The sequence below is a fragment of the Salvelinus namaycush genome, chromosome 5 (genome assembly GCF_016432855.1).
Source record: "Salvelinus namaycush isolate Seneca chromosome 5, SaNama_1.0, whole genome shotgun sequence".
Lineage (NCBI taxonomy): Eukaryota > Metazoa > Chordata > Actinopteri > Salmoniformes > Salmonidae > Salvelinus > Salvelinus namaycush.
The window spans coordinates 53254384-53267056 of record NC_052311.1 but is presented as its reverse complement, the minus strand read 5'-3'; the positions used below and the strand labels follow the sequence as shown (position 1 = coordinate 53267056).

Genomic DNA, 12673 nt, shown 5'->3' with positions numbered 1-12673 from the left:
GGACCATTCCAAGTGTTTGAATTACAGAAATATTGTTTCATTATCCAATCTTGGATGTCACAGTACTACAAAATCTCTGTTGTAACAAGGGGATTTTTAACTTTCATTTCTGCAGAGTGGGAGAGAGTTCCTGCAGGTATTTACGACTGTCATAAAACGTCAAACTTCACCCCTCTCCCCCTCTGTGGGAGAGCGAGGGCGCAGGTCTTCACAGGAGAGTCATGACAGCTGTGAGACTCGAAATTGAGCTCAGGTGCATTCTGTTTCCATTGATCATCCTTGATGTTTCTACAACTTGATTGGAGTCCACCTGTAGTAAATACAATTTATTGGACATGATTTGGAAAGGCGCACACCTGTCTATATAAGGTCCCACAGTTGACAGTGCATATCAGAGCAAAAATCAAGCCATGAGGTCAAAGGAATTGTCCGTAGAGCTTCGAGACAGGATTGTGTCAAGGCACAGATCTGGGTATGGGTACCAAAAAATGTCTACAGCATTGAATGTCCAAGAACACATTGGCCTCCATCATTCTTAAATAGAAGAAGTTTGGAACCACCAAAACTCTTCCTAAATCTGTCCGCCCTGCCAAACTGAGCTACCGGGGAGAAGGGCCTTGGTCAGGGAGGTGACCAAGAACCTGATGGTCACTCTGACAGAGCTCTAGAGTTCCTCTGTGGAGATGGGAGAACCTTCCAGAAGGACAACCATTTCTGCAGCACTCCACCAATCAGGCATTTATGGTAGAATGGCCAGACGGAAGCCTCTCCTCAGTAAAAGGCACAGACAGCCGGCTTGGAGTTTGCCAAAAGGCACCTTAAGGACTCTCAGACCATGAGAAGCAAGGTTCTCTGGTCTGATGAAACCAAGATTGAACTCTTTGGCCTGAATACCAAGCATCATATCTGGAGGAAACCTGGCACCATCCCTACGGTGAAGCATGGTGGTGGCAGCATCATGCTGTGGGGATGTTTTTTCAGCGTCAGAGACTGGGAGACTAGTCAGGATTTGAAGGAAAGATGAACGGAGCAAAGTACAGAGATCCTTGATGAAAACCTGCTCAGGACCTCAGACTGGGGTGAAGGTTTACCTTCCAACAGGACTACGACCCTAAGCACACAGCCAAGAAATCGCAGGAGTGGCTTCGGGACAAGTCTCAATGTTCTTGAGGGGCACAGCCAGAGCCCAGACTTGAACCTGATCTAACATTTCTGGAGAGACCTGAAAATAGCTGTGCAGCAACACTCCCCATCTAACCTGACAGAGCTTGAGAGGATCTGCAGAGAAGAATAGGAGAAACTCCCCAAATACAGATGTGCCAAGCTTGTAGTGTCATACCCAAGAAGACTTGATGCTGTGATCGCAGCCAAATGTGCTTCAACAAGTACTGAGTACTTTCCAAATGCGCTGTATGTCACACATACACACTCCCTTCAGCAGCGTCCTCCTCAGTAAATTATGCTCATGTAAGTGCAGTTAACCCCCTGACCATTCATTAAACCTTAACACACACGTCTGACTCCATGTCTATCTATCTGGAGGAAGAATGTACCGTTTGATTTATAGAGATACTTAAACTAACAAATCTACCCATTCTGTACCCCCAGCTGCTCTGACTTTGAGAAATGTGTGTGTGCACTCCTCTCTACCAGCTGGGAGTCTTTTCTTGATGTCTCTTTCTCCCCAACTCTTCCCCTGATCTCCCTCTGTCATCTCTCTTCCTCTGTTCGTCTCTCTCTCTCTCTGTGACCCCTGAGGACGGTAATATGTCTCAGTGATACCATATAACCTACTGTTTCAACTGAACTCCTACTTTAATAAAGGCTAGCTGAGGGAGATGTGCTCAGTTTATTTGCTCTTTTCTGAGTGTGTTTATATTCGGGCTGAGTGTGTTTGTGTAAAACGCCACTAGTAAACATACTCCAGTTCAGTGGATGCGGCCAGTGTCATTAATACTAGGCTAACCACGGTGCGTGTTTGCTTTTGCAGTTTGGTTCCCAGCCTGTCAAAACTGTGATATTTCACTATGAAACTTGGGTAAGGGAGTACGGAGTTGGGGGTTGATGAATCCAGAGGACGGGACTAACCCCCCCCCTCCCTCCCTCATCTCAACAAACACACACACTGTCCTATCTGTGAAATCTGTCTCTCCTTATTTCTCCTCCGAGTCCCCCTGGCAACGTCACTCTGAGCCAGCAAACAAACAACTATAACTCTCTGTGTGAGCGCCTGATTGGCTGATATGTGTTTTGAGTGAAAACAAAACGTCTGGTTTTATCTGCAGATCAGCTAATAACCCAACAGAGCCTGATGATGATGATAGTCCGTACATTCACATGCTAGCTTACACGCGTGCACACTCCTTAGAGCCGGTGTTGTAATCTTTTAATTCTTGACCTATTATGTGATCTCTGTGTGCCTCGGTCTACACAGCATCTCTCTCACTCTCTCTCTTAGGCTTCCAATTCTCCAGAAAATCCCGTCTAATTTCTGTGTTTAGACTATAATATAATGTTGAGATCTGACATATGTCCCTTTCTTTTGTAGGAGATGTGTCTGGTGGCTCCGGAGTCTCCGTCTGAACAGGCCAGGAGAGTCTTCCAAACCTTCGACCCAGAAGGTAATACTGTTCAAAGATAGTCTGATAGTCTCTAGGGTTGGGCAGTATCCAGATTTTCATACTGTTTCTGTACCATACTGGGGTATACAGTATTACCGGAAGTGCACACAATGGGTGCTATTAAAATAGGAACGCACAACAATTTAGGCAACGAGGATCTTGATCCACAGCAGAGACATTGAATGTCTCTGCTGTAACCAAGAAGCTTGATCTTGACACTTAGCCACTTAGCTAGCAAGTTAGCAAACCAAATGCATAGCTGGAGCCCTGAGCTGGATATAATTGATTTGCCACATCTTAGGTTTCTTATAGTTATACTTATAGTTATAAGCAGTGGCGTAGCACGCAAACCCTGCAGACCCTGGTTTATCGGTATTGAATATCATACCATCTGTATTTTGAAATACCCCAACATACGTATAAACGGTATATCGCCTAATAGTGTGTCTCTCTCTCACACACACACACACACACACACACCAATATCCTGGACATGTTATCTTTTCCCCTCTCTCCTTCCTGGTAGAGCATGTGCCTGTATAACCTCCCACTCCTATCTTCTCATCCTCTCTTCTCATCATCTGAGCGGGGGTCCTCTCATCTCTGCTGTTGTTTTGGGGTTAGTGTGTGTGTGTCAGCACGCCCGCCCGCCCCAATCCCCCCACAGCTGAGTCAACCTGCTCCCATCCTCTTCGTCTTTTAGGGGTGACCGGGGGGGGGGGGGGGACAAAGAAAGGGGCAAGGATAGGGCATCCAGCTTGGTCTCACGTTAGAATTAGACGTTCATCCATATTTCTCATGGATCGAATTTAGAAGTTGTTCAAAAAGTCAAATTTTGAAGTGTTTTTAAAGTTCAGGCATTAACTCCGAAGCAACTTTCTATCGTTAGATTTGAACTTGCAACCCAAGGCAGATGCTTACACCTATCCGCCATCCCCGTCCACAACACCCTAACAAAACCGAAACCTACTTGAAGGTAACAGCGCTCACTGTTGCCTCTAGTGGCCGGTTTCCAACGTCCTGAGACATGGATGGACGTCGAATACTGACTTGTAATCACGGGTGACCTGGCTGGGAAAGGGAGGGATGTAGGAGAGTTCTACTGAGTCTGAGTATTTACTGAGTCGAGAGGATGTCAGATTCTGTGGCCCGCTGCTTTATAATCACTACCCTCTGCTTTTGGCCGTGGAAAGAAGGTGAGAGACTGAACGAACGATGAGGGGAGAGGGACAAACAATATTACCAAAAGTATGTGGACACATGGTTGTCAAACATCTCATTCAAAAATCATGGGCATTAATAAAGTTGGTCTCCTCTTTGCTGCTATAACAGCCTCCACTCTTCTGGGAAGGCGTTCCACTAGATGTTGGAACATTTCTGCAGGGACTTGCTTCCATTCAGCCACGAGCATTAGTGAGGACGGGCACTGATGTTGTGCGATTTAGGCTTGGCTTGCAGTCGGCGTTACAATTCATCCCAGAGGTGTTCGATGGGGTTGAGGTCAGGGCTCTTGCAATCAAACTTATTTCATCTGTCACAAAGTGCTATACAGAAACCCAGCCTAAAACTCCAAACAGCAAGAAATGCAAATGTAGAAGCACGGTGGCCAGGAAAAACTCCCTAGAAAGGCAGGAACCTAGGAAGAAACATAGAGAGGAACCAGGCTCTGAGGGGTGGCCCAGTCCTCTTCTGGCTGTGCCGGGTTGAGATTATAACAGTACATGGCCAAGATGTTCAAACGTTCATAGATGACCAGCAGGGTCTAATAATCATCATCACAGTGGTTGTAGAAGGTCAGCACCTCAGGAATGAATGTCAGTTGGCTTTTCATAGCAGAGCATTCAGAGGTTGAGACAGCAGGTGTGGTAGAGGGTGAGGGAGTCGAAAACAGCAGGTCCGGGACAAGGTAGCACGTCCAGTGAACAGGTCAGGGTTCCATAGCCGCAGGCAGAACAGTTGAAACTGGGGAGCAGCAGCACGACCAGGTGGACTGGGGACAGCAAGGAGTCATCAAGCCAGGTAGTCCTGAGGCAAGGTCCCAGGGCTCAGGTCCTCCAGGAGGGGAGGGAGAATTAGAGGGAGCGTACTTAAATTCACACAGTACACTGGATAAGACAGGAGAAATACTCCAGATATAACAGACTGACCATAGCCCCACCGACAAACTATTGCAGCATAATACTGGAGGCTGAGACGAGACGGGAGGGGTCGGAAGACACCAACAATACCCCCGGACAGGGCCAACCAGGCAGGATATAACCCCACCCACTTTGCCAAAGCACAGCCCCCACACCACGAGAGGGGTATCTTCAAGGCCAGTCAAGTTCTCGACAAACCATTTCTGTATGGACCTCACTTTGTGCACGGATACGTTGTCATGCTGAAACAGGAAAGGGTCATCCCCAAACTGTTGCCACAAAATTGGAATATAATTGTATGCTGTAGCGTCAAGATTTCTGTTCACTGGAACTAAGGGGCCAAGCCCGAAGCATGAAAAACAGCTCCAGACCAGTATTCCTCCTCCACCAAACTTTACATTTGGCACTATGCATTGGGTCAATAGCGATCTCCTGGCAACCGCCAAACCCAGAGTAATCTGTCAAACTGCCAGATGGTGAAGCGTAATTCATCACTCCAGAGAACGCAAGCCTAAGTCCAATGGCGGCGAGCTTTACACCACTCCAGCCAACGCTTGGCATTGTGCATGGTGATCTTACGCTTGTGTGCAGCTGCTCAGCCATGGAAACCCATTTCATGAAGCTCCCCACGAACAATTAATTTGCTGACGTTGCTTCCAAAGGCAGTTTGGAACTCGGTAGTGAGTGTTGCAACCGAGGACAGGTGATTTTTACGTGCTACGGCACTCTGCAGTCCCGTACTGGAGCTTGTGTGGCCTACCACTTTGCGGCTGAGCCGTTGTTGCTCCTAGACTTTTCCACTTCACAATAACAGCACTTACTGTTGACCGGGGTAGCTCTAGCAGTGCAGACATTTGACGAACTGACTTGTTGGAAAGGTGGCATCCTATGATGGTTCCATTTTGAAAGTCACAGAGCTCTTCGGTAAGGCCATTCTACTGCCAATGTTTCCCTATGGAGATTGCATGGCTGTGCTCAATTTTATACACCTGTCAGCAACGGGTATGGCTGAAGTTGCCGATTCCACTAATTTAAAGGGGTGTCCACATACTTTTGTATGTATAATGTATGTATGGAGAGATGGAGTTACCCATGGTATGTGTGATTGTCACACTACACGATGAGAGCGTGATGCATGTTGCTGGAGTGTGTGTGTGTGTTCAGCTGAAGACTGATAAGGTCACCAAAGTCATAACACACACACACAACTCCCCCATGGACCAGACCTGCACAGACACGTTTGTGTGTTTGTCGCTGTCTTTGATGTCTGTCTTTAGTGAGCGCTGTGTGTGTGTGTGTGTGTGTTCCAGCAGGAATTGACGTGTCATCTTTTCTGACGCAGTAAACAACATTCCTCCGTTTCATGTTTATAAGAACAATATGCCTCTTAACATGGCTGAGGGTGTGTGTGCGCCTGTGTGTTTTGTGTAGAATTTTCTAACAGTGAGCCTCACCAGCTGAGAGTAGTCTAGTCTGTTCTATTTGCCACACCAAATATGTAGTAAACACACTGACCCATTCAGACCAGAGAGGGAGAAATTGATAGGTCTGTCTGCGCCCAAGATGCGTTTCTGCTGTTTCGTGAGATTTTTTCATGTATGCCATATGGATGTTTATACACACACTAGAACCAGCAGAGTTGAGAGCAGTGTCAAAGCCCTATAAATCTGCCAGTGTCACATCTAGAGTCGGCCCAGTTCACTGTGTTATAGAAGAGAGGCGCCAGAAAACACACACATCCCACATGCACGCAATAATTTACACACAGGTCTCCCATTCATGCAATAACATACACACAGGTCTCGCATGCATGCATGCAATAACACAGCTTCATTAGTGTTCCACAGAGAATTTGAAACTTAGGGTAAAGCTATGACTCAGCTGTAGTCCTTCCCAATGTACAACACACATACTCAAATAAAATGTTATTAGTCTCACATGTGCTGAATACAACAGGTGTAGACCTTAAAGTGAAATGCTTACTTACGCGTACCTAACCAACTATGCAGTTTTTTAAAATACGGATTAGAATAAGAAATAAAAGTAATAAGTAATTAAAGAGTAGCTGTAAAATAACAATAGTGAGACTATATACAGGTGGGTACCAGTACAGAGTCAATGTGCGGGAGCGCCAGTTAGAGGTAATATGTACATGTAGGTAGAGTTAAAGTGACTATGCATAGATAAAAACAGAGTAGCAGTGGAGTGAGTAGCAGCGGTGTGAAAGAGGGGGGGGGGGGCAATGCAAATAGTCTGGGTAGCCATTTGATTAGATGTTCAGGAGGATTGAGGGTAGAAGCAGTTTAGAAGCCTTTTGGACCTAGACTTGGCGCTCTGGTACCGCTTGCCGTGCGGTAGCAGAGATAACACTCTGACAATTTTTAGGGCCGTCCTCTGACACTGACGGGTATAGAGGTCCTGGATGGCATGAAGCTTGGCCCCAGATATACTGGGCCGTTAGCGCTACCCTCTGTAGTGCCTTGCGGTCGGAGGCTGAGCAGTTACCATACCAGGCACTAACTCAACCAGTCAAGATACTCTCGATGGTGCAGCTGTAGAACCTTTTGAAGATCTGAGGACCCATGCCAAATCTTTTCAGTCTCCTGAGGGGGAATAAGTTTTGTCGTGCCCTCTTCACGACTGTCTTGGTGCGCTTGGACCATGTTAGTTTTGTTGGTGATGTGGACACCAAGGAACTTGAAGCTCTCAACCTGCTCCACTGCAGCCCCGTCGATGAGAATGGGGGCATGCTCGGTAGTCCACAATCATCTCCTTTGTCTTGATCACGTTGCGGGAGAGATTGTTGTCCTGGCACAACACGGCCAGGTCTCTGACCTCCTCCCTATAAGCTGCCTCGTCGTTGTCAGTGATCAGGCCTATGTTGTGTCATCGGCAAACTTAATGATGGTGTTGGAGTTGTGCCTGGCCGTGCAGTCATGAGTGAACAGGGAGTACAGGAGGGGACTGAGCACGCACCCCTGAGAGGCCCTTGTGTTGAGGATCAGCGTGGCAGATGTGTTGTTACCTACCCTTACCACCCGGGGGCGGCCTGTTAGGAAGTCCAGGATGCAGTTGCAGAGGGAGGTGTTTAGTCCCAGGGTCCTTAGCTTATTGATGAGCTTTGAGGGCACTATGGTGTTGAATGCTGAGCTGTAGTCAATGAATAGCATTCTCACATAGGTGTTCCTTTTGTCCAGGTGAGAAAGGGCTGTGTGGAGTGCAATAGAGATTGCATCATCTGTGGATCTGTATGCAAATTAGAGTAGGTCTAGAGTTTCTAGGATAATGGTGTTTGTGAGCCATGACCAGCCTTTCAAAGCATTTCATAGCTACAGACGTGAGTGCTACGGGTCTGTAGTCATTTAGGCAGATTACCTTAGTGTTATTGGGCACAGGCACTGTGGTGGTCTGCTTAAACATGTTGGTATTACAGACTTGGACAGGGAAAGGTTGAAAATGTCAGTGAAGACACTTGCCAGTTGGTCAGCGCATGCTTGCAGTACACGTCCTGGTAATCCGTCTGGCCCTGCGGCCTTGTGAATGCTGACCTGTTTAAAGGTCTTACATCGCCTGCTGAGAGTGTGATCACAGTCTTCCGGAACAGCTGGTGCTCTCATGCATGTTTCTGCATTATTTGCCTCGAAGCAGTTTAGCTCGTCTGGTAGGCTTGTGTCACTGGGCAGCTCTCGGCAGTGCTTCGCTTTGTAGTCTGTAATAGTTTGCAAGCCCTGCCACATCCGACGAGCGTCAGAGCCGGTGTAGTACAATTCGATCTTAGTCCTGTATTGACGCTTCGCCTGTTTGATGGTTTGTCGGAGGGCATAGCAGGATTTCTCATAAGCTTCCAGGTTAGAGTCCCGCTCCATGAAAGCGGCAGCTCTAGCCTTTACCTCAGTGCGGATGTTGCCTGTAATTCAAGGTTTCTGGTTGGGGTATGTACGTACGGTCACTGTGGGGACGACGTCATCGATGCACTTATTGATAAAGCCAATGACTGATGTGGTGTACTCCTCAATGCCATCGGAACATATTCCAGTCTGTGCTAGCAAAACAGTCCTGTAGTTTAGCATCTGCTTCATCTGACTGCTTTAATATTTGCTTGTAAGCAAGATTTAGGAGGATAGAATTATGGTCAGATTTGCCAAATGGAGGGCGAAGGAGAGCTTTGTATGCGTCTCTGTGCGTGGAGTAAAGGTGGTTGAGTTTTTTTTTGTTTTTTTTACCCCCGCTGGTTGCACATTTAATACGCTGATAAATCCGTTTTAACACATTTCTAAGTTCCCCTGTATTAAAGTCCCCGGCTACTAGGAGCACCGCCTCTGGGTAAGCATGTTCTTGTTTGCTTATGGCGGAATACAGCTCATTCAATGCTGTCTTAGTGCCAGCCTTAGTCTGTGGTGGTATGTAGACAGCTATGAAAAATACAGATAAACTCTCTAGGTAGATAGTGTGGTCTACAGCTTATCATGAGATACTGTACCTCAGGCGAGCAATAGCTCGAAACTTCCTTAGATATCGTGCACCAGCTGTTATTTACAAAAATACATAGTCTGCTGCCCCTTGTCTTACCAGACACCGCTGTTCTATCCTGCCGGGACATTGTATAACCAGCCCCAACTGTATGTTGATAGTGTCGTCGTTCAGCCATGACTCCATGAAGCATAAGGTATTACAGTTTTGAATGTCCAATAGGTAGTTTAGTCTTCCGCGTAGGTCATATATTTTATTCTCCAAAGATTGCACGTTTGCAAGCAAAATGGAAGGAAGTGAAGGTTTATTCGATCGCCTATGAATTCTCAGATGGCAGCCCGCCCTCTGGCCCATTTTTTTCTCCGCCGCCTCATCACGGGGATCTGGGCCTGTTCCCGAGAAAGCCCTATATCATTCGTGTCGGGCTCGTCAGACTCGTTAAAGGAAAAAAAGGATTCTGCTTGTCCGTGGTGAGTAATCACAGTCCTGATGTCCAGAAGTTATTTTCGGTCAAAAGAGATGGTAGCGGCCACATTAAGTAAAAAAATAAGTTACAAACAACACAAATAAACTAACAAAAAAACACAATGGGTTGGGGACATTTAAAACGTCAACTTTCTTCTCCAGTGCCATTGCGCGCACACACACACACACACACCCAATCATATGTTAGTGTTTTAAGACAGGTAGGACACACGTACATATGGACACACGTGGTAGTGTTTAAAGCTGGTCCTCTCAGGTAGAGAAGTCATAGCTGAGGAATGTAGGTCAGACAGAGGAGAGAACAAGGCTGGCTTTTGTGTGTGTGTTGCATGTGTACATATGTGTTTGTGTGTGATTAGTTTCCTCAGTTAGCTCAATGTAAACTGTGTGTGTTCAGTGTGAGGGAAAGTGAAGGCCTGTCCTGTCTCAGTGCCACTGGACCTTGCTGATAATGGCGCACCCTTCCCATCCCACCTCTTTGATCATGACTCCCAGAAAACAAACACACGGAATTGCTGTGGAATCTGAGGCCTGTCTCCTAGCTGTGTTTGGACTAAAATTATCTGATAAATATTCTCTTTCTCTCCCTCCAGATAACGGCTTTATTCCAGACTCTCTGTTGGAGGAGGTGATGAAGGCACTAGACCTCGTCTCAGAACCTGAATACTAGTAAGTGTGTGTGCTCTTGTCCAGCACCAGTTCCAGCTGCCTCAGCTAATGTTTCACTGCTGCTGGGTAAAAAGCAGAGAACACCGACAGAACCAGAGAGCGAGAACACTAAACGTCCAGAGGATGCGAGAAAGAGGGGAGGATGGAGGGGGGCATTAAACTACGAGCAGGAAGACAAAGGAAATAATTGAATGTGCTGCTTCAAACAAGGTTTAGAGTGAGGAATAGTTCAATTCAAAGGGCTTTATTGGCATGGGAAACATGTTTACATTGCCAAAGCAAGTGGAATAGATAATAAACAGAAGTGAAATTAACATTGGCAGTAGAATGGCCTTACTGATGAGCTCATTGACTTTCAACGTGGTACCATCATAGGATGCAACCTTTCCAACAAGTCAGTTTGTAAAATTTCTACCCTGTTAGAGCTGCCCTGGTAAACTAAGTGCTGTTATTGTGAAGTAGAAATGTCTAGGAGCAACAACGGATCAGCCTCGGAGTGGTAGGCCACACAAACTCACAGAACGGGGCTGCCGGTTGCTGAAGCGCACAGCGCGTAAAAATCATCTGTCCTCGGTTGCAACACTCACTGAGTTCCAAACTGCCTTGAAGCAACGTCAGCACAAGAACTGTTCGTGGGGAGCTTCATGAAATGGGTTTCCATGGCCGAGCAGCCATACACAAGCGTACGATCACCATGTGCAATGCCAAGCATCGGCTGGAGTGGTGTAAAGCTCGCTGCCATTGGACTCTGGAGCAGTGGAAATGCGTTTTCTGGAGTGTTGAATCACGCTTCACCATCTTGCAGTCCGACGGACGATTCTGGGTTTGGCGGATACCAGGAGAACGCTACCTGCCCCAAAGCATAGTGCCAACTGTAGTTTGGTGGAGGAGGAATAATGGTCTGGGGTTGTTTTTCATGGTTTGGGCTAGGCCCCTTAGTTCCGGTGAAGGGAATCTTAATGCTACAGCATACAATGACATTCTAGATGATTCTGTGCTGCCAACTTTGTGGCAACAGTATGGAGGAAGACCCTTTCATGTTTCAGCATGACAATGCCCCCATGAACAAAGATACAGATGGTTAGTCGATCGGTGTGGAAGAACTTGATTGGCCTGCACAGAGCTCTGTCCTCAACTTCATCGAACAATTTTGGGATGAATTGGAACGCCAACTGCGAGCCAGGCCTAATCGCCCAACATCAGTGCCCGACCTCACTAATGCTCTTGTGGCTGAATGGATGTAAGTCCCCGCAGTAATGTTCCAGTAATGTTTTTTAGTGGAAAGCCTTCCCCAGAAGAGTGTAGGCTGTTATAGCAGCAAAGGGAGGACCAACTCCATATTAATGCCCATGATTTTGGAATGAGATGTTCGACCTGCAGGTGTCCACATACTTTGGGTTATGTAGTTTGTATTTACAATGGTGTTTCTGCTTCACTGGTTGCCCTTTTCTTGTGACAACGGGTCACAAATATTGCTGCTGTGATGGCACACTGTGGTATTTCCCCGAATAGATGTGGGAGTTATCAAAATTGATTTGCTTTCAAATTCTTTGTGGGCCTGTGTAATCTGAAGGGAATATATGTCTCTAATATGGTCATACATTTGGCAGGAGAACCGAACAGTTATTTTAAAAGCATGAGAACCGGTTAATCTAGTCCCACAACAAAATGCCTATGCAAAGCCCTCCAGTGTCTGCCTGGAAGCTGAGAAACTGTGCCCTGCCCTCCTTTCGGCAAATCTGACCATGACTCCATTTTGTGCTCCCATCCTATAGGCAGAAACTAAAACAGGAAACGCCCATGCTCAGGTCTATCCAACACTGGTCTGACCAATCGGATTCCACACTTCAAGATTGCTTCGATCACGTGGACTGGGATATGTTCCGGGTAGCCTCAGACAATAACATTGACGTATACACTGACTCGGTGAGCAAGTTTATTAGCTAGTGCATCAAAGATCTTGTACCCACTGTGACTATTAAAACCTTCCCTAACCAGAAACCGTGGATTGATGGCAGCATTTCGCGCAAAACCTGAAAGCGCAAACCACCGCTTTTAATCATGGCAAGGCGACTGGAAACATGACCGAATACAAACAGTGTAGCTATTCCCTCTGCAAGGCAATCAAACAAGCAAAGCGTCAGTATAGAGACAAAGTAGAGTCGCAATTCAACGGCTCAAACACGAGAGGTATGTGGCAGGGTCTACAGTCAATCACGGATTACAAAAAGAAAACCAGCCCCATCACGGACATTGACGTCTTGCTTTCAGACAAACTAAACAACTTCT

The 12673-nt window shown here is 46.7% G+C and overlaps 1 protein-coding gene across 1 annotated transcript in view; it reads left to right on the top strand.

Annotated features, from left to right (window-relative positions):
* LOC120048485 (ubiquitin carboxyl-terminal hydrolase MINDY-3-like) overlaps positions 1–12673 on the top strand; it is a 51711-nt gene that overhangs the window by 24905 nt on the left and 14133 nt on the right. Inside the window, exons 11-12 of the mRNA XM_038994489.1 lie at positions 2549–2621; positions 10309–10384. Of these exons, the coding sequence (XP_038850417.1) occupies positions 2549–2621; positions 10309–10384 (149 nt within the window). The remainder of the gene's footprint in view (positions 1–2548; positions 2622–10308; positions 10385–12673) is intronic.